Raw genomic sequence first — 21,778 nt, 5'->3', positions numbered from 1 at the left:
AGGACCAGAATTTATTTTCTTTTTTTTTTTTTACAAAAAGTGAGCTATACCCAATTTATGACCTTTTTGCCATTAAACCATGGGACACAACAACCATAGTAAATACAAGTCACTTTTTTCAATGCCGCTGTAACTTCAAATGAATGGTTGTAAATTGAGGACTACCTTGTAAGTTGAGGACTACCTGTCATAATACTATTCCCATTCAAAATCATGCCAAGAAATGCACTCTGAGTAATAACCATTCACCTACTCCAGCACAGTAACCCACCATTCTATTTATACCCCCAGGTCCTTCTGGAAATGCCATATTTTAGGGATTTTCTTAAATGCCAAGTTGTGGCCTGCTGTGACCTCAGGTGGAGCATTATTTCAAAGGAGAGGGCCAGCACTGGAATAGGCAGGCCACCATAGTCCCTGAAGGGGTTCGAAAGGGAGTCAGAGGATGTTGGCTGGGCCGAAACCATTGAGAGAAAAGAAAAATCCTGAACCTTAAACAGGACAACCAGGATTGCACCTAGAAGCAGCTTGGCAACTAATATTCCAATCCTAGTAGTGGTGTCACTTGAGCAAATCAGGGATGCACTTAATTGAATTGTTGCATTCTCAAACAGCTTTAACTGATGCTCTTCAAAGGCATCAATATGAGAGGTGGTATTCAGCAAGTTCTGACCAGTTCTGGAGAACCAGTAGTGGAAATTTTGAGTAGTTCGCAGAACCGGTAAATACCACCTCTGGCTGGCCCACCAAGCCATGCCCACAGTAGTAAAAAAAAAATTGAATCCCACCACTGATCACTATATATAGTGTGTTGCAATAATCCGGTCAAGAGTTGACAAAATGTTCTTTTGAAATCATTGATTTAGCATCTCACGTCTTGTAAAACTTTCTATGTTTCTTAGTATGAGCCTCTGAAACTGAAAGAGAAATGTTGAACATAGCATACAGACCGAGATGAAATTGCCCAGAATGGAAACAGGATTAAAAAAAGAGAAATATCAGATTAATTTGTAGTTGAGGAGCTGACTCTTCAGGAAAGGCAGAGCCATCAGAGCATGACAAAACACAGTAAATTCCTGCAATAAAAGATGCTATTTCCTACTGTTTGGATCATGGGCTGTTAAACGGAGTAATCCCAATAATTTATTCTTTATCTAAAGAACTCGGAACTTGTGGGAAAGGTCAGTGTCTCAAATATCCCCAGAAGAACCCAAAGTTAAATGACATAGGAAAGCATAGTCCTTGAAAGTTGAGGCTAAATTTCGGCATGCTGTAATGCCTTTTCTTTTTTATTGTTTATGCTACAATAGACAAAACTGATTACTCCACCGGGGAATGTAGGAAGTGATGTTTGTTTGTTTGTAACCTCAAAGGACTCTCAGTCGGCTACGTCAGTGGGAAAAGGGCTGGACCGGATAAACTCTTCCCTAGGGAAGTTCCCAACTCTCCAGCCAACCTTGATATTGAGAACTGATTTGTGGTTTTCTTTTTCTTTTTGTGTTTCCAGAGTTGACCTATCCTGGGCGCAACCTAACTGAACAAGCTTCTGCAGGATGAAAAGATGGCAGGGCGGTTGCTTGCACCACCAGGCCCTGACAGTTTTAGGCCTTTCACTCCGGAATCTCTGGCTAACATTGAGAAGCGCATTGCAGAAGACAAGAAGAAGAAGCGTCCTAAGCAAGACAGCAGTCACAGAGATGACGATGAAGACAACAAACCAAAACCAAACAGTGACCTGGAGGCAGGGAAGAGTTTGCCTTTCATCTACGGGGACATCCCCAAAGGCCTGGTCGCTGTGCCACTGGAGGACTTTGACCCTTACTATATGACGCAGAAAGTGAGTCAGCAAACAACCAGCTATGTAAAAGTCAGCCTTCTGATGGTCAAAGGAGTTACAGATTTGGGTGGCTGGAGGCTTCACGTGAAAAAGGGGGGGGGGGCAGAAAAACAACATCTGTGTGGCCTTTGTTTGAAAAGATGCATCTTGTCTTTGGGTTGGTGGGGGATGGGAGGAAAAAGGAAGAGGGGGAAAGTTAAGGGAGCAATCGCTTGAGCAGCTGAGTTTTTCAAAACCACCACGTAGTTTATGTCATTGTATGAGTTGGAAGATTTAATGGGGAGGCAGTAATACATCTGAGAAAGATGGCAAATGAAGCTGGGAAGAAGATCGACTTTTATTAGCAAATGGCCCATCGAGATGAGGATAAGCTAAAAACTGTCCCTTCACGCCATGGTTGTATTCCCAGAGGTAAAAAGGAAAATAGGATGAGGTTAGTGGTTCAATTATATTTGCAAATATGCAAATGGGTACAGAAGTCATGTTTTGCGGCACCAAGAAATGCCCCAAAATTTTCTGGAGAAAACAATGACAGTGAATCCCACTTTTTTTTTTTTGAAACAGGAAATCCGGCTGTTAAATATTAAAGTCTAACTTCTTAGGAAAATACGTTGAATAGAGGTGAACCAGAATGCAATATGGAGAGAAGGAATCAATATCTCACCTGTCTGGAAGCATATAATCCCTATAATTGGTGACTGTCAGGCTAGAGTAGCTTGTATAAATTGGCTAAAAAGAATGAGATGAGTGGAATGTCTTATTTTTTTTCCCAGTGGGTGCATACAAATGAAACCAGATTCCAGTATTGGGGATTCTAAGTGGAAAACCAGAATTCTGTCAGCATATAAATGATATCCTCATATGAATAATGACAAACCAGAACTTATTTGTCTGGTAGCAATTGCAGATGCTCCAGTGTTTGTAGAGAATGCTAAGCAGACCGAGGAAATTACTACTAAGGTTAGGATTAATACCACTGTCCACACATTGCTCAGATTTCTACCTGAATCAGTCTTGTTTCTTATTTCAGAGGTCATTTAAATCTTGGGCAATGTCTGTTAGCAGCAGGGAGCAAGACAAATAGTCAGTTTAACGTGTTGGAATCTAAAACACTTATCTCTCTTCCCGTGGTTTCCAGGCTCTTGATTCCAGCATCTTACACTTCCACTAGACAGGTGTTTCTCAACCTTGGCAACTTGAAGCTGGGTGGACTTCAACTCCCAGAATTCCCCAGCCTGGCTGGGGAATTCTGGGAATTGAAGTCCACCCAGCTTCAAGTTGCCAAGGTTGAGAAACATTGCACTAAACAATATCCATCTCATGGCTTTATTTTCTGTTCATTCCAGATACTTGGCTATGTTTACCTCACATGCCTAACTTGGAGACTGAATAACGCACTTTCTGAGTAACGCATTGAGTTACAAGCTACCCCTACAGGCTGGATTCACACAGTGCACAGGACCAAAAAAACCTAACCAAGATTAACCCCAAGATGGGTTTAGCCTGAGTAAATTATCTTCTAACCTGAGCTGCCTGTTATGGTTTTGTGATCATTGGCAGTGCATCTGTGTGAGAACGAAGAATTGCATTGTCAAGGATGCTTTCTTACATATATTCTCACAAGTTTGTTTCTTACAATGTCATGAATAGGAGCCTCTTTCCCTCTTCCTCCACCTTCTTCAATTGATGCTTTTGGGTGTTGTTTTGGATTTTTATTATTGCAGATCTGAAGGCTGAGTTCCAGAGTAAATGGTTAGCAAGGGATCCTTGGTGTTCTCTGAGCTTGCTTGTTTTCTTGCAGACATTTCATTGCCCAAACTAGGTAACAGTCTAGTAAGGAATGGTGTTTGCTCTCAGTTTATATTCTAGTGCCTTTCCTATCTGTGTGGGTGGAAGTAGTCTTGGAGGTACTTTGGTTGGGCTGTTTACTGATGGATTTTTTGGCAGTTTCTTGGCTGAGTTATTGCTTACTTGATTGTTCATCTGATGTTAACTTTGGAGTTAATCTATGCTGATCTGGGTGCTGATTGCTGGTGGAGAGTTGTATGGGTCTTTTTGTTCCTTTTTTGGACAGGGTGATAGTCTTTTGTTTATTGTGTCTATTGATGGTTGTTTTGTCAGAGTGCCAGGCTTCTAGAAATTCCCTGGTGTTTTTGGATTGGGCTTGGTCAAGGATGGTCCCATTTTCCCAATTAAAACTATGGTTAAATCTGTCTATATGTTGTGAAATTAAAGAATCTTCATCATGTCTTCTGACTGCTAGTTGGTGTTTGTAGATATGTTCTGCCAGTCTTCTGCCTGTTTGTCCTACATAGTGGTTGTTGCAGTCCTTACTTTGTTTATTGTAGATGACTCCTGTTTTTTCTTCTGCAGTTGTTGGTTCTTTTGATCTGCTTAGGACCTTTCTTTTTAGAGAAACAACTCATCGCCCACATGGGAAGCTGTGTAAACGAGCCTAAACACACCGCAGCAACCCGAATTAGCAGAAGAAGAAAATAGAGCATATAGAATAGAATAGAATAGAATAGAATAGAATAGAATAGAATAGAATAGAATAGAATAGAATTCTTTATTGGCCAAGTGTGATTGGACACACAAGGAATTTGTCTTTGTTGCATATGCTCTCAGTGTACATAAAGAAAAATAAAATAGAAAACATTCATCAAGAATCATAGGATACAACATTTAGTGATAGTCGTAGGTTACTAATAAGCAATCAAATTATACTAGGAAACAAATAAAACAATTTCAATTTTAAAGATACAAGCAACATGGTTATAGTCATAAGTGGGAAGAGACAGGTACTAGGAATGAAGAGAAAAATAATAGTAATACAGTCTTAGTAGGTAATATGACAGTGTTGTGTGGGAATTAGTTGTTTAGCAGAGTGATGGCATTCAGGGGAAAACTGTTCTTGTGTCTAGTTGTCTTGGTGTGCAGTGCCCTATAGCATTGTTTTGAGGGTAGAAGTTGAAACAATTTATGTCCAGGATGTGAGGGGTCTGTAGTTATTTTCACAGCCCTCTTTTTGACTCATGCACTATACAGGTCTTCGATAGAAGCAGGTTGGTAACAATTGTTTTTTTCTGCAGTTCTAATTATCTGTTGAAGTCTGTGTCTGTTTTGACAAAATGGATATCCACACAATTTTATCAAAAAGTCCCTGACCACTCAACCTTATGCAGCACAACCAACACAAACCCTAAAAGGAATCACACCATACATCAAGAATATCTCAGAAACCACCAACTACAACAACGACTACTACAACCACATGGAAGCAGCCTAGCACACAAGCCAACTAAAGCCCTTCAAAACATCCTAAGGAGACCAAAAGGAAGCTGACAGTGAAAAGGTCTTGAGGAGGCTTTGCTTCAAAATCTTCCTGTAAAATATATACATAATTCACATTTTGTGTTGAGTATGGAGTCTCCTGGCTTAGGAATGAACACGTTTTCCTGTGCTAAGGGGCCACTGGTAGTTATTTACAGCATGCACTCTAGAATTGGTGAACCCAAAGGAAGGGGAAAGACTAGAGCAATAAATAAATATGGTGTAAGTATTGAATAAATAGAAGACATTGGGGAATAATAAAGCCGTCTTTGAGCAAATGATTCCAATAGGTTCAAAACAAAGTCATGAAAGCCTTTAGCCAATTAATAGTGCCCAACGGCTTTTATGGAAACTGAAGACAAAACCAAGTAACATGAGTGTACAAAAGTGATGGGTTTCAAAAAAAATTATTTTATTTATTTATTTATTTATTCAATTTATAGGCCGCACCCTCTCCACCAAGGGACTCGGGGCGGCGTACAACTCAATATACAAATAAATGACAAGGAGGAGGTAATCAAAGCATTGTACAATTCATAAATAAATAAATGATCATAAGTTAAAAACAACACAATAAAATTTAAAACAATTAAAATACCCCAAAAATCAGTTAGTTTAAATTTAAAATTGTCCAGGGGGGATTAGAAAATGTAGTTGTAATTTAAGCCAGGACAGCTAGTTGGAACAGGTGGGTCTTGAGTTTCGTGAGGAAGGAGCGGAGATCGGTAGTTGTCCTAATGTCAGGGGGGAGGTCATTCCAGAGGGCTGGGCCCATCACAGAGAAGGCCCTTCCCCTCGGCGCCGCCCTCTGGCATTGCTTAGTGGACGGCACCTGGAGGAGTCCCTCTCTGTGAGAGCGAATTGGTCGCAGGGATGTATGGGGCAGGATACGATCCCACAAGTAACTAGGTCCCGTGCCATGGAGCACTTTAAAGATGGTGATCAACACCTTGAAACGCACCCGGAAGGCCACAGGAAGCCAGTGCAGCTCACGCGGGAGAGGTGTCACATGGGAGTACCTCGTACTCCCCATAACTGCCTGCGCGGCCGCTTTCTGGACCAACTGCAGTCTCCGGGTGAATCTCAAGGGGAGCCCCATGTAGAGAGCATTACAGTAATCCAGACGGGACATCACCAGTGCATGAGTGACTCTGCGAAGGGCATCCTGGTCCAATAGGGGGCGCAATTGGCGCACCAGGCGAACCTGGTGGAACGCCCCCCTTGCCACGGCTGCCACATGGTCATCCATAGACAGCCGGGCATCTAGAAGGACGCCCAAATTGCGCGCCTGCTCCACGGGGGCCAGTTGCTCGCCCCCGATGGCCAGCGATGGAATCAGCTGGTTGAACCGGGGGGCCGGTAGCCACAGCCACTCCGTCTTGGAGGGGTTGAGTTTAAGTCTGTTGTCTCCCATCCAGACCCGTACGGCTTCCAAACACCGGGACATCACGTCAACGGCCTCGTTGGGGTGGTTCGGGGTGGAGATGTACAGCTGCGTGTCGTCAGCGTACAGATGGTATCCCACCCCAAAACCACAGATGATCTCACCCAACAGTTTCATGTATGTGTTGAACAGGAGGGGCGAGAGGACCGACCCCTGTGGCACCCCACAAGTGAGCGACCTTAGGGTCGACCTCTGCTCCCCTGCCAACACACATTGCGTCCGGTCAGAGAGGTAGGAGCAGAACCACTGTAAAACGGTGCCTCTTACCCCCAACCCCTCCATCCTGCGCAATAGGATACCATGGTCGATGGTATCGAAAGCCGCTGAGAGGTCTAATAGAACCAGGATAGAGGAACAACCCCTATCCCTGGCTCTCCAGAGATCATCTACCAACGTGACCAAGGCCATCTCTGTACTGTGCTCGGGTCGGAAACCGGACTGGCGCGGGTCTAGATAATCAGTTTCCTCCAGGTGATGTGGGAACTGTATAGCAACCACACTCTCTACAACCTTCGCTAGAAAGGGAAGGTTGGAGACAGGACGATAATTTGCTAGCTCAGTTGGGTCCAGAGAAGGTTTCTTGAGTAAGGGCCTCACAACTGCCTCTTTCAAGGCGGCTGGTAGGAACCCCTCGCTCAATGAAGCGTTCACTAGTCCCAAGAGCCAGCCTCGTGTAACCTCCCAGGATGCCAGTACAAGCCAGGAGGGACATGGGTCCAATAAACATGTGGTGGCTCGCAGTCGCCCACGCAACCTGTCCAAATCAAAACAGAGTCAAACTCCTCCCAGAATGGTCTCTCAAGACTGGCCTCGGACGTCTCCCCTGGATCACTGAAGGAGACCCATTCCCTCCGTATCTGAGCGATTTTATCCTGCAGATATTCCCCAAATTCCTCTGCCCTACCCTGCAGGGGGGCTTCCCGTGGCCTCTGTGACAGGAGGGAGCGGGTCACCCGAAACAGGGCGGCAGGGCGGTTGTCTGCGGATGCAATGAGAGCGGCACAATATCAACGTTTGGCCACTCTCAATGCCACAAGGTATGTCCTTAAATAGGTTCTTACCTGTGTAAAGAGGTTTAGAACCTCTTCTGTAGGTGTGGCCTGCTTTGTGGGAGTGGCTTGCCGGCCATGTGACTGAGTGGGCATGGCCAACTTGTAAAATGTGGTGAAACTCACTTAACAACGCTCTTGCTTGGCAACCAAAATGTTGGCTCAGAAATTCTGGCATCGAAGTGTGCAAGTCTTAAAGCTGTCAAGTTACAAGACCCTTGCACCCCTAAACCTTTAGAAAAAAACCCCAGGGGTGTTCAAACTTGACAGCTTTAAGACTTGTGGACTTCAACTCCCAGAATTCCTCCTCTCGAGCTTCATCTTGATGATGTGTGGACGGTCGGGGTGAGGGAGCTGAAACCGGTTCTAAACGGCACTGTAGATTTGTGGAACCTCTTCTATAGATGAGGTTAGAACCCCTGGTGCACACCCACACACAAATGCTGGTCACCAAGTGAGAGATTGGAATGAAAGAAAAGTAACATTTTAAAGGCAACTGGGTCAATATGAAATTTTTCTCAGCATTCACTTTAACTGATTACCCTGAATTTGTAAAGAATACTATTCCAGAACTTTTGTCAATTTAATTTTTTTTAAACTACACTCTTAGTCTTTTCTTAAGAGCCGTGGTGGCACAGTGGTTAGAATGCAGTACTGCAGGCTACTTCTGATCACCAGCTATCAGCAGTTTGGCAGTTCGAGTCTCACCGACTCAAGGTTGACTCAGCCTTCCAGCCTTCCGAGATCGGTAAAATGAGGACCCAGATTGTTGGCGGCCATATGCTGACTCTGTAAACCACTTAGTGTAAAGCACTGTGAAGCAGTATATAAGTCTAAGTGCTATTGCTTTTCAGAAAGTTAAAAACCATTTCCAAGTGGTTTCTTCCTTTGTGTACTAATCAGAGTGGTCAATGGAATTATGGACCACAGTTTGCATCTCGTTAACCATCTATGTATCCCTCTATTCTAAGTTCCAATTACCCAGCCTATCACATTGCATGCTCATTACATTTATTTGCCATCCATCTCACCAAGCGGCTTTACTATGCTGGGTGGTTTAAATTAATTTTAAAAGTGAATAAATAAAAAATGAAAGCAGATTAGATGGACATCATCATATGCAATTGAAAATGTACAAGTCACATTTATAGCTAAGAATGGCACCTCCACTGATTTTTATACAAGTTCATCTATTCTTGGTGTCATGCTTATTTGACACTAGCTGATAACCCGGTGTTGTCTGGGTATTTATTTATAGGGGAAAAATGTCCGGACCAAACATAATTTCTAATGTTGGATTTTCCCTCTTACCAGAGGGAGCCCCCTTGTGGAGTACTGTTGTAAAGCCGTTACCATGGCAACTCCATTACACTGTACAGTTGAAGCCATTTTATGGCAGTACAGTAGAAGCCATTTTAAGACACAACAGGCTGTATCTTAACAGAACACACACCCCGAGGGATGTTTGGGGTGTCTTACCCTCCACAGTATTTTTTTCCAGAGAGTAAGTCATCTGTGTAAGTTTGGTTGAAATTGCTCAAGGCGTTCCAGAGTAATGCTGGAACATGCACGCGCACCAGGGGTGGGTTCCTGCCAGTTCTAACCTCTTCTATAGAAGAGGTTCCACAAATCTACAGTGCCGTTCAGAACCGGTTCCAGCTCCCTCCCCCCGCCCATCCACACATCATCAAGATGAAGAGCGAGAGGAGGAATTCTGGGAGTTGAAGTCCACAAGTCTTAAAGCTGTCAAGTTTGAACACCCCTGGGTATTTTTTTCTAAAGGGTTAGGGGTGCAAGGGTCTTTTAACTTGACAGCTTTAAGACTTGCGTGCTTCAAATGCCAAAGTTTCTGAGCCAACATTTTGGTTGCTAAGCAAGAGCATTGTTAAGTGACTTTCACCACATTTTACAAGTTGGCCATGGCCACCCAGTCATATGGCCGGCAAGCCACTCCCACAAAGCAGGCCACACCTACAGAAGAGGTTCTAAAAAATGTGAAACCCACCACTGATGCGCGCACACACACACATAAACATTGATAGATAGATAGAGTGAGAGAGAGGGGGGGGGGGTATATTTAGAAAACAAGACTGAGACTGATCAGAAACCAAGGCTGCCCATAATACCGTTGTTTAGTTGGGGCTTTGGATATTGGTGCCTTCTTCTGTAGAGAAGTCTTTTAGTCTTATTCTCTTGAAGGCTTCAGGAGCTTAAGACATATTATTTCAAGGAATTTTCAGGAGATAATTAGAACCACAGTGGGAGACATTTGCATTAGGGACTTGTTTTGTGTTTTTAACCTGTTTTATGTGTTGGTGACATTTATGTTTTAAACACAAAACCAACAAATGCATCATATAGAAAACAATAATAGGCATCTACAACAAAAATCGGGGGGGGGGGCTCAGTCCCCAGAGAATCATAGAAAAGAGATGAAGATGGGAGAGGTGTGTTCTGCCCCCGTGGAGAATAACTAACAACTCTAGTTATTCCCCAATAGACTAGCAGTCGGTTCTCCAGCTATAAATCAGCTGGCAATAGGAAGCCCCAGGATATTTCAGGAATAGTGCAGAAATAGACAGCCTTGGATTCTTTAGATAATGACTCTTCCTTTCCCCAGTGAGTCCAATAGATTTGGATCTTCCACCAGAAAGAAAAATGCAAATAGGAAACAACAAATATAAGTATCCTTTCCCTCCTGCCCCCAACTTTCCTATCCTAAAGAATATATTGTATTTTCAATCATGAACCACATCAACTAGCAAGGTTTGGCATATGATCTGCCACTTCTGATTCCTTGTTCCCCCTTAGGATGATATAATTGTCAGGCAATAAACTTCAGGCTCCCAAAACTTTCTAAATACAAATATTTTAATACTGTGGCAAAAGGCCAGTGAAGCAAAAGTAAAATTTACATCCAAAGACTGCTTTCCTGAAAGTGATCATAAACATGTTGATGTTTCCCAATAGATTCCCAATAAAGTATTTCAACTTAATCCCATGTTATTGCATGCTTCAGTTGCACCCTAACATGAATTTGCTTGGCGATGAGGCCCACAGAAGAGAATATTTGTAGCTCAGGGTTGAACTGTGGAGTTTCTCTTGGTGCTCTCTGAGTTTGGTGGTGTTCTTGTAGACGTTTCATTACCAAATCAGGTAACATCAGCAGCGCATTGATGATGTTATCTAGTTTGGTAATGAAACATCTGCAAAAGATCTAAGTTCAGAGAGTACCAAGGACCCCACAATGAGTCCCACAGAATTCAATGAAGACATATCGTATTTTTCAGAGTATAAGAATCACCTTTTTCCCTCAAAAAAGAGGCTGAAAATCTGGGTGCATCTTATACACTGAATACAGCATTGTTGCCTCCCAAAACCCCGCCCCTTTACCAAAATGGCTGTGCATAGCCTTTAGGAGCCTTGCAGAGTGCTCCTAGGGGCTGGGGAGGGCAGAAATGAGCAATAAATGGGCCTTTTTTGCTCAATTTCCCCCCCCCCCAGCCCCCAGGAGCACTCTACCAGGCTCCTAAAGGCTATTCATGCCATTTGGGGGGAGTGTTTTTGGGAGGTTTGCAGAGGACAAAAACGTTTTTTAAAAAATTGCCTCTTCAAAACCTTGGTGCGTCTTATACTCCGGTGCATCTTATACTCTGAAAAATATGGGTAAATCAGATTGCGATGTTATAGTTAGTATTAGGTATGTAAAAGAACTGAGTTCTGAAGATAAGCTTGTATTTGATACCATGCCAAGCATGGGTCAGCTTTGGTGAACAAAAGTACAAAAATTGGTATTTTTGAAGGATGAAGGGCTGCAGGCTAAGTAAAGCTATGTCATGGATGTGCTGCGGCTGAAGTTTTGGGATGATTCTTTATTTGTACATTGTGATATCCTATTTCCCACTTGAAAATAGCAGAATCTGCCATCAGCGCCTCGCATGCCCTGACAAATGGCTCCGCGTGCCACTTGTGGCACGCGTGCCATAGGTTCGCCATCAAGGGCCTATTGTATAGATAGCTACAGTATATGTCAATAAGACTGAACTCATGTGCTTCCGAAGTAAACCCTTCTTTTATGAAGAGAATACTGTAAAGATATTTTTAAAATCATTGTATACATTTCATGCCACTATTCCATCACTTTTGAGATTTTGATAGTCATACCATTTGTTTTGAGATTTTGATAGTCATACCATTTGTTTATTTTTGATAGTCATACCATTTGTTTATTTACTGCAGAGTATTTTGAAGGATATGAGAAACATTTCTTTTTGTTTCTATATTGGGCCTTCCGTACAAAAATAATATCAATTTTTAGCTCAACTGTAATCTCCATCTCATTTTCTTTTTGTATCAGATCAGTGGTGGGTTGCAGGCGGTATGCCAGCCCAGAGCACCTGATACCATTCCAGTACGGTGCTCCGGAGGGCTCACCCGCCCACCCGAGCTCCTTAACGGAGTTTAAAGGCTTTTGTGCTTCCGCGCAGGCGCATGGCACATACAGTGCCTGCGTGATGCTCTGCGGAGCAGCTCGAGCATCACAGAGCATCACAGAGGCGCTTGAACGTGTGCACACACTGCACGCATGTGAGCGTGCACTGCCGCATCCATGGGGATGTCACCCACCCCGTTCCAACCGTACCAGTTGGAATGGGGTTTGAAACCCACCACTGTATCAGATTAATGTAGAAACATTATGGAATGGGCATAGCATGGCTGAAATGTTATCATAAATTACTTCTGTGCTTTTAATCATGATTTTGAAGATCATAAAATCTTTGCTAGTATGATTATTTGTTTTACTTTTTAATCCATTCATTTTTCATACAGGAAAATATTTGCAAAGTCAAGTAAAAAGCATATAACATTCATCTGGAGAAATGCAATGTTTTACTTTCCCAAAACAAAGCAAGATTTCTTTGGCTTTTTGAACCCCATAAGCAAAAAAGAAATTCTTTTTTTTAAAAAAAGAATAGTCCATGTGCATTATAAGGTAAAATAATAAGAAATGGCTGTCATTTGGAAGATTCTTGAAATATGATGCAAAAATTATATAAAAGGAGCAGTAAGAAAAAGAAATGAGTGCCATGTATATTTGCGGCATCTGGCATTTATGGGATTTTATATTTCCATGGCAACTGATGCTTTCATTTTATATTTGCTCATTTCAGAAACAACACAGACACTGATGATAAAACTTGATCATACTTTTGCATGACATGACCAACAAAGGAAGTAAACGTTTGGCTGAACCTACTGGGCTGTCTCTGGTTTTCTAGCACAGTTAACAATAACTTACAACAAATCCAAATGTTGACAAAATCTGCTCTGCAATTTAGACCTGGGATCTCCAGGAAGCACCTAAATGCTTTTATATGCCTGAATAACCACCTTATATTTACGTAAAGAAATTATAATTACCTGCCAGCCTACAATATTATTAATACATATGAAATTTACAGTGTATGGACCTTCATGCAATAAACACATTCTGTGAGCAAGTGTAACTTGCTCATTGTAACATGAGCACTTTTATTCGTATAGAACAATAAACTGCAGCCCACTCAAATATGTGTATAAATGTTAAAATAACACTATGTTTTTAAGCAACAGATGATTGGCAGCCATATTGTTCTTCTCAGTATTATCGGGGGGGGGGGGGGAGAACTACACAGGAAGGGGGGGGACCAAATTTCTCAGTTGAAGTTTTGCAGAGGGAGGCAGATAGTTTTTCTATTGACAAGAAAAATTACTCAGCTTGGCTCCTGGCTGATGACCTTCCCTTTCCCTTCATTTCCTGTGGAAGTAAATATATAGTACCTTTAGCCATACCATGATTTTTAATTGATCAAAGAGATAGGTTTGCCCCAATTCCGGTGAACCGGTAGTGGCAGTGGCGGGAGGCTCCGCCCACCCACCCAGACATCATCATGGATGCTCTGTGCATGCGCAGGTTTTTGCTCCCAGTCAGAACCAGTAGCGACGTTTGGAGCATTTAATGTCTGAGATAGGACTCTGACAGCTTACCGCTCTCCCTTGTTGAAGATCAGGGATGTCAAACTCGATTTCATTGATTGTGTTTGACCTCAGGAGGGTGGGGTGGGGGCATGGCCAGGGAGCATGGCCAGCTCGACATCACGCCTTTCGGGAGTGCCTGTGATGGCCCGAGCTCAGTTTTCAGCTGCGACAGCCTCCTGCAACCCTCTGCCAGATAAAACGGAGCTCAAGAGGGCCGCCCCCCAGCTCTCCCGAGCTCCATTTTCACAGTAAGAGGCACCTGGGCCAGTGCTTTGCTGTTTCCAGGGTGGCCCCGTGGACCAGATCCAGCCCATGGGCCTTGAGTTTGACACCCCTGTTGTAGATACTCAGACTCATCCCCATGGTACAGTGATGGCAAACCCATGACATGTGCATCAAAGGTGTTACACTGTGACATTTTTGTTAATATGCCAGCATTCACTAATACATAACAAAAAATATTCTCAAAAACATACTCCTTTCTAACACAATTTTCAAAGATTGCAGAGGCTGCAGGAGAATGGGATGTTCTCATCCATGGCCTCCAGACCCTCTGAAAGTTGCACGAGATGGCCATGCTTTTGCACAGTCTTTGGAGCCTCCAAAAATTGCACGAGAACAGAACATGCTTTTATGTGGTTCTCAGAGGCTGCAGAGGCTATGGAAGAGCATTCTCCAAAGCTGCTTCAAGATTGAAGGCCTTGTGAGTCCCGGAGCAGCCTCATGTAGGCCACAGAGCCTGTCAACACAATTGAGAACATGGCCTAAAGATAGATGGTGCATGGCAGATCCTAGAGGATGCTGGGCCATAGGTGCATTCCTCTAAGCTTGTGCTTCTTGGGAAATGGTGTGAGGCACTCTTTTCAAGTGGCAGCAGTGGTGTTATTGCTGAAGCCAAGGCCCAGCTTCTATTTTAGGCCTAGTCTTGGCACTGCTCCTAACTGCCACTGTTCTGAGTGGCCCAGATGGTAGTGGCGAGATAGAGAATTGTTTCTCTTTTGTTGTGGGGAAGGATGCCGGCAGAGCAAGTTAGGCATTTTCCAAAATTTTGATATGCTGAGCCCAAAAAGTTCACCATCACTGCCATAAAACAAATGTATAAAAGTGTGGTTGAGTTTCACTTTTTGCACTCTCTTATTAGTCAGCTGAGAGGCAAACTCAGGTTGATGTAGTTTTCTTAGCATTTTGAAAATGGTGGTGAAGATGACCGCATGTTAGTTTGAAGACTTTGCGGACCAAAAATACACTCTTATCTTCATTCAACTCAAATTTATCATATTTGTTGCACCATTTATAACTTGGATAATTTGCAGTAATTTTTAAATATTTATTTAGTTACCGTATTTTTCAGAGTATAAGCTGCACCAGAGTATAAGACGCATCAAGATTTTGGTGAAGGCAAATTTTTTTAAAAAAGTTTTTGCACTTTGCAGAACTCCCCAAAATAGACCATTTTTCACGAAAACGGGGCCGTTTTTTTCTTCAAAAAAGGGCATGACTAGTCTTTAGGAGGCTTGTAAAGTGCTCCTAGGTGGGCGGAAGGGCAAAAACAAGCAAAAAATGGCCCGTTTTTCACTCATTTCTGCCCTCCCTGTTGTGTCCGGGCAGATGACGTCAGGGAGTTTCCCCTGACAGCCGGCATCTGCACTAGCAACAGCCAGGTCGCGTCTGATTGGCTAAGACGCGACCTGGCTGAGAGCGGGGAAACTCTGGCTTGGGGATTGGCTGGGTCGTCTGACAGCTTCGTATAAATAGCTGTCAGACGATCCTTGGATTGATTCTCTCCTGTATTTTGACTGTGAATAGCTTGTTCAATAAAGTTGGTTGAATTCTCCTCACGACTCCGCTCGCCTTTCGTTCGAACTTAACACTGGCGACGAAGGTGGGATCCAGCCGCTAACCCACCGAAACCCACCGAGCGTGTCATCTTGCCACAATCGCACCGGCGACCCGTTCCTGGCCGGCCTAGCTCGTTCCTGAGGAGACCATGTCGGCAATGCCAACCTTCGTGCCTTTTGGCTGCGACGGCGAGACGTGGGAGGCATTCATGGAGCGCTTCGAGTGCTACCTCATAGCCAACGGCCGTCGCGACGTTCCAGACGACGAGAAGTGCAGCTTCTTCTTGAGCTGTTGCGGCACGCCAATGTTTAGCGCCGCTTGCTCATTAGCCGCCCCACAGCCAGTCCATTCTCTGGACTGGGCGACATTAACCGAACGTCTTCAGCGCCACTACGCCCCCACTCCATCCTGGGTGGCGAGGCACTACGCTTTCCGGCGCTGTGTACAGAAGCCGGAGGAGTCGGTGAGCCAGTTCCTCCAGGCGCTTCGCACCGCGGCGATGAGGTGCGAGTTTGCCGACCTCGATCGCAACCTGACGGAACAGTTCGTCAGCGGCGTAAAAGACCTGCGCCTTCGCCGGCGGCTCCTGTCACAGGCAGACATCACGCTGACTGGGGCCATCGAGCAGGCAAGGGCGGCTGAACTCTCCGACGAGTCAATGGCGGAGATGTTCAACCTGCCGCCCCCGCCAGGCCGCACCTGCCTGGTGGACGAACTAGTTCCCTTGCCTAATGACTATCCTGAAGAGGGAGCGGTGGCGCGCATTGGCCAGTCCGCCAGAAGACGCGTTCCTCAGCGAGCCTGGGAAGCTGTGCCCGCTTGCCTTGGCTGTGGAGGCAACCACGACCGCTCGGGTTGCCCTTTTAAAACCGCAATTTGCCGCCGCTGCCTGAAGAAGGGACATTTGGCCCAGGTCTGCCGAGCGCAGCTTCCCTTGCCACAGCGAGCAGACGACGTCCCGACCACAGCCGCCGTTAAACAGCGACCTGGAGGCCGTGCTGGACGACAGCAGCAGCAGCAGCAGCAGCAGCAGCAGCAGCCTTCGCGCGGAGGCTGCTACGCCGTGGACGCAGACTTCCACGCCAACCCCGCAGAGTTGGCCTTCCACACGGGTGCAGGTGCGGAGCGCATCAAGGCGTCGCTCCTCATAGAGGGCTCCCCCTGCACCATGGAGGTGGACTCGGGGTCGTCCCGATCCCTTTTGTCGTGGACAGAGTTCTCCCGCCTCTGTCCAGGCATCTCAAAGACCCAGTTGGCCCCTCCAGACGCAACCCTACGGGACTACCAGGGGACTCAAATTCCTACCCTGGGTTGTCACCTGGTGCGGGTGGAATACGGGGACTATTCGGGGTGCCTTCCTCTACTAGTTGTAGAAAAGCCTTTACCGGCCCTCCTGGGCCTTGACTGGTTCCCGGCACTCGGCCTATCAGTGCACGGGATTAGACAAGTGGTGGCCACGCCTCCCGACGTGGCCGACGTCCTTGCCAGATTTTCTGATGTGTTTGATGGGCAGCTGGGGGCGTATAAGGGCACGCCCATCTCCTTGAACCTAGATCCCCAGGTTGCCCCCATTAGGCTGAAGGCCCGTAGGGTGCCTTTCGCTTTGAGGGCAAAGGTTGATGCGGAGCTCGACAAGCTCGTCGCGCAGGGAGTCTTGGAGCCGGTGGATTACTCCAAGTGGGAGACCCCTTTGGTCATCCCAGTTAAGGCGGATGGGTCCATTCGCCTCTGCGCCGACTTCAAATCCACCATCAACCTTGCCCTCCAAGCGAACCCCTATCCAGTTCCGGTAGTGCAGCACTTGCTCCACTCTTTGGGGCAAGGCTGCATCTTTGCGAAGCTGGATATGGCGCAGGCCTACCAGCAGCTCCCGGTGGATGACGAGGCGGCGGCTGCGCAGACCATCGTCACCCACCGTGGAGCTTTCCGTTGCCGCCGCTTGCAATTCGGCGTTTCCGTAGCCCCGGGGATCTTCCAGAGCCTCATGGAGCGGCTGCTCCATGGGCTCCCTGGCGTGGTTCCGTATTTCGATGACGTCCTGATCGCCGCTAGTAGCCGATCGGGCCTCATCGAAGTACTGGTGAAGGTCCTCGAGCGTTTCAGGGGCTCGGGCTTAAAATTAAAGCGCAGCAAATGTTCATTTGCTGTGCCCCGGGTTGATTTCCTGGGCTTCACGATTGACGCCCAAGGAATTCACCCCACCCCTTCAAAGGTTGCAGCCATCAGGAACGCCCCCACGCCTGCCTCCAAGACGGAGCTGCAGGCGTTCCTTGGCTTGCTTAACTTCTACGCGCCTTTCTTACCGCATAAGGCGTCACTAGCCGAGCCGCTGCATCGGTTGCTCGACCGATCGGCAGCCTGGCGCTGGGGCAGCCGCGAAGCGCATGCGTTCGCGGCTGTCAAAGACTTGCTGACGTCAGAGGCAGTCCTCGTTCAGTATTCGGACAAGCTGCCTTTGACTCTTGCTTGTGACGCCTCGCCCGTGGGTTTGGGGGCGGTCCTGAGCCATGTGCTGCCCAATGGCTCGGAGGCCCCCATAGCCTTTTATTCCCGGACACTGACTTCTGCGGAACGCAATTACAGCCAGATCGACAAGGAGGCTCTGGCTGCAGTGTCAGGGATTAAAAGGTTCCACGACTACCTCTATGGTCGGCACTTTACTTTGTTCACCGACCATAAGCCACTCCTTGGGCTTTTGGCAGGTAACAAGCCGACCCCTCCCATCCTGTCACCGCGCATGACCAGGTGGACAGAGTTCCTAGCTGCATACAGCTATACTCTGCTCTACCGCCCGGGCAAGCATTTAGGGCACGCTGATGCCCTCAGCCGCTGCCCCTTGCCCGTTGCTGACCTCCCGACAGTGCCTTGCCTGTCGGTCTTGGCCATAGCAGATTTGGATCTGCCACTCTCTTCCGGAGAGGTGGCCTCAAAGTCTAGGGCTGACCCTGACCTGTCCCAGGTCATCCTTTGGGTCCAAAGGGGCTGGCCTGAGGGTCCGGTGCCAGAGCACCTTCGTCCCTTCAGGGCCAGGCAGTTGGAGCTGTCACTTCACAGTGGGTGCCTCCTGTGGGGTGACAGGGTGGTCATTCCACCCAGCCTGCGCCATCAGGTGCTATCTCGCCTTCATGAGGGCCACCCGGGCATAGTGCGCATGAAATGCCTGGCGCGCAGCTATGTCTGGTGGCCTCGCATTGATGACGAGATAGCCGCCTGGGTGGCCGGCTGCTCCTCCTGCCAACATTCCCGACCGGCGCCACCGGCTGCCTGTCCTAGGGAATGGGAATTGCCTCGTGGTCCTTGGTCCCGTCTCCACGTGGATTTCGCGGGCCCCTTCCGAGGCCAGGTCTTCATGGTGGTGGTGGATGCATATTTGCGCTGGGTGGAGCTCATCCTCATGAGGTCCACCACAGCCGAGGCCACGATCAGAGAACTGACTAGGCTTTTCGCCACCCATGGCGTGCCGGACGTCATTGTCTCTGATAACGGGCCTCAATTTGCATCCACCGCGTTCCAGCTGTTCCTGGCCTCTCAGGGCATCCGCCATGCCCCAGTCGCCCCATACCATCCGGCTAGCAATGGCCGGGCGGAAAGGGCGGTCCGCTCGGCCAAGGAGGCGTTGGGCAGGATGGATGGGGCTGACTGGCCTTCAAGGGTGGCTGCTTACCTCTTGGTACAGCATGCCACTCCTTGCCCCCTGACCGGGAAGTCTCCAGCTGAGCTGCTGATGGGCCGGCGCCTGCGGACCACCTTGGATAGGTTGCACCCACTCTATTCAAGCGAACAGCCTGGCAACCTGGGGCCCCCTTCCCGCGCGTTCCTCCTGGGCGATGCTGTTTGGGCTCAGGCATTCTCAGGGGCAGTTAGGTGGGTGCCTGCCACCGTCACCGCCATAACCGGCCCCTGTTCTTACAGGGTCCAGCTACATGATGGGACCGAATGGCGGCGGCACCTGGATCAACTGAGGCGCCGCCTGCCCAGCACCAGCGACAACACCCCCGCAAGGTCGACCATCAACGTCGCTGCGCCTGAGCCCTCCAACGTTCTGTTCCCTGGTGCCCTTCCACCAGATATCGTCCGGCCGGTCCAGCTGCCCGGGGCTTCCCCGTCATTGGACGCCGCCTCCCGGCCGTCCACTATTGTGGGGGTGTCTCCCGTTAGGCGTCAACCTCCCGGGTTCCAAATGGCCTTCCCCGAGTCAGGCCAGGCCTACCAACAAGTGCCAAGCTCAAGCCCGCCTTCGGCCGCGCCCCCTCGGCCCTGCCTACCTGGGCCTGGTTTTCCTCCGTCAGGGGTGGGCCTCCAAGATGGCGCCCGGAGCTCCACTCCCTTGCGGGAGGAGCTTCAACGGACACCACCTTCCTCTCCGACGCCTCCTGTCGAACTGAGGCGTTCTGGGCGGGTCCGGCGCCGCCCAGACTATTTACGTGACTACGTTTGTGCGTCGCTTGCACATGCGCAGTCACTGGGGGGGAAGGAGTGTTGTGTCCGGGCAGATGACGTCAGGGAGTTTCCCCTGACAGCCGGCATCTGCACTAGCAACAGCCAGGTCGCGTCTGATTGGCTAAGACGCGACCTGGCTGAGAGCGGGGAAACTCTGGCTTGGGGATTGGCTGGGTCGTCTGACAGCTTTGTATAAATAGCTGTCAGACGATCCTTGGATTGATTCTCTCCTGTATTTTGACTGTGAATAGCTTGTTCAATAAAGTTGGTTGAATTCTCCTCACGACTCCGCTCGCCTTTCGTTCGAACTTAACACTCCCCAGCCCCCAGGAGCACTCTATAAGCCTCCTAAAGGATATGTATGGCCATATTGGTGAAGGGGGCGGGGTTTCGGGAGGCAAAAAAATATGCTGTATTCAGTGTATAAGACGCACCCAGATTTTCAGCCTCTTTTTTGAGGGAAAAGGGTGCGTCTTATACTCCGAAAAATACAGTAGTTAGATGCTTGCTTACATATTAGATAAGCATTTTCTAATCCATCAGTGGCAATGTTCTTCCAGAGCTTTACAAAAGCAGTGGTTGTTCCAGTTGTCTTTATTCTCCATATGGAGATAAGCCTTGTGGATGGACTTGAAGCATCCATTACTAACTTCAGGTCAAGTTGTACATTTGCTGCTCAAGTTAGCCCTGTTTTGGGCATCAAAATGGGGCAGTTCTCTGGGTCACAGCGAAGGAAGGTTTCAAGGGTGTCTATGGAATCTTCCATACTACCATAGGATTACCGTTGTACAGTTGCCATGACTAATTCATAGAATTTTATGTAGTGATCCTAAATGCAGTGGGCCCTTTTCCATTTGTAATCTTCCAGTATTTTCCTGTCACTTCCTTCTTCTTTTTTCTTTCTTTTTCATTTTCTTTGCTACAATAAGGAAAATGGGGTGGTAATGTGAGAAGTCATCCATAAGGAAGTATGGGGTGTGTGGCAGGGGTGGATTCCCTCAGTCACTACTGCTGGTTCGCTCATGGGTGCACTGTGAGCACATGATTGATGAAAATTTGATTAAAACTGTTCTGCGCAGAAGCACAAAACAAGATGCCGGTGCCTATGGCGCCACCTGGAGAACCAGTTCGGGGGTGTGGCAGGTCTGGGTCGCTGCCGGTTCCAACAACCCAGGCCGCCAAATCACTACCGGTTCGGCTGAACCAGTAGAAACCCACCAGTGGTGTGTGGGTATGTATGGGTGTAGGTGTGTTTAGGGATGGGAATTATAAACTATCCATGTCCCTGGGCTCCAGGAGTTTGTATTTGCATTCTTTTCCAAAGCAAAGCAAAAAGGGCTTTGCAGAGGACCAAGATCACTTCTTCTCGGTGATTGGGCAGGTACTGTATATTCTTTATTCTAATTTATAAAATGGCATCTAATGCAAGTCCATATGCTACAGAAATACTAGGAGTACAATGCATGCAAAGCAATATGACTCACTGGATGGAGAAGAAACTAAAATGTTCCAGTTATATTTATTAAGGAAAATCATGTTCCTTGACTGATTTGTCTTTCTAGGGCTTATCTCTTGTTGGCTGTGATCTCTCTTTCGCTGAGCTACATATTGATATGTTTTAAATAGTTAAATAACATGTGTGATCCTGTTTTTGAAAGCCATTCTATACACAATACAGAAAGAAACAGGAGCAGTAGTTGCAGAATTCTTCTGTTCCAAGTAAACTCCAGAGAAAGCGGACCGATCTTTGAATCTCCCCTCCATATAGAAGAAAAATGTTTCATAGTGTACAACATGTAAATGTTATGTGCAGAGAGT

General features: G+C 47.0%; 1 protein-coding gene across 3 annotated transcripts in view; it reads left to right on the top strand.

Moving 5' to 3' along the window:
- Positions 1–1,561: 1,561 nt before the first annotated feature.
- Positions 1,562–21,778, top strand: part of SCN8A (sodium voltage-gated channel alpha subunit 8) — a gene marked incomplete at its 5' end in the record, with an annotated part of 96,497 nt that continues 76,280 nt past the window's right edge. For all 3 annotated transcript variants that reach the window (XM_081946149.1, XM_081946148.1, XM_081946147.1), the window contains one exon: positions 1,562–1,837. In XM_081946149.1, coding sequence (XP_081802275.1) covers positions 1,562–1,837 — 276 coding nt within the window. The remainder of the gene's footprint in view (positions 1,838–21,778) is intronic.

The sequence above is a fragment of the Natrix helvetica genome (assembly GCF_964273705.1).
Source record: "Natrix helvetica genome assembly, chromosome: 1".
Taxonomy (NCBI): domain Eukaryota; kingdom Metazoa; phylum Chordata; class Lepidosauria; order Squamata; family Natricidae; genus Natrix; species Natrix helvetica.
The sequence above is the reverse complement of the archived record's forward strand: the minus strand, read 5'-3'. Positions and strand labels throughout refer to the sequence as shown.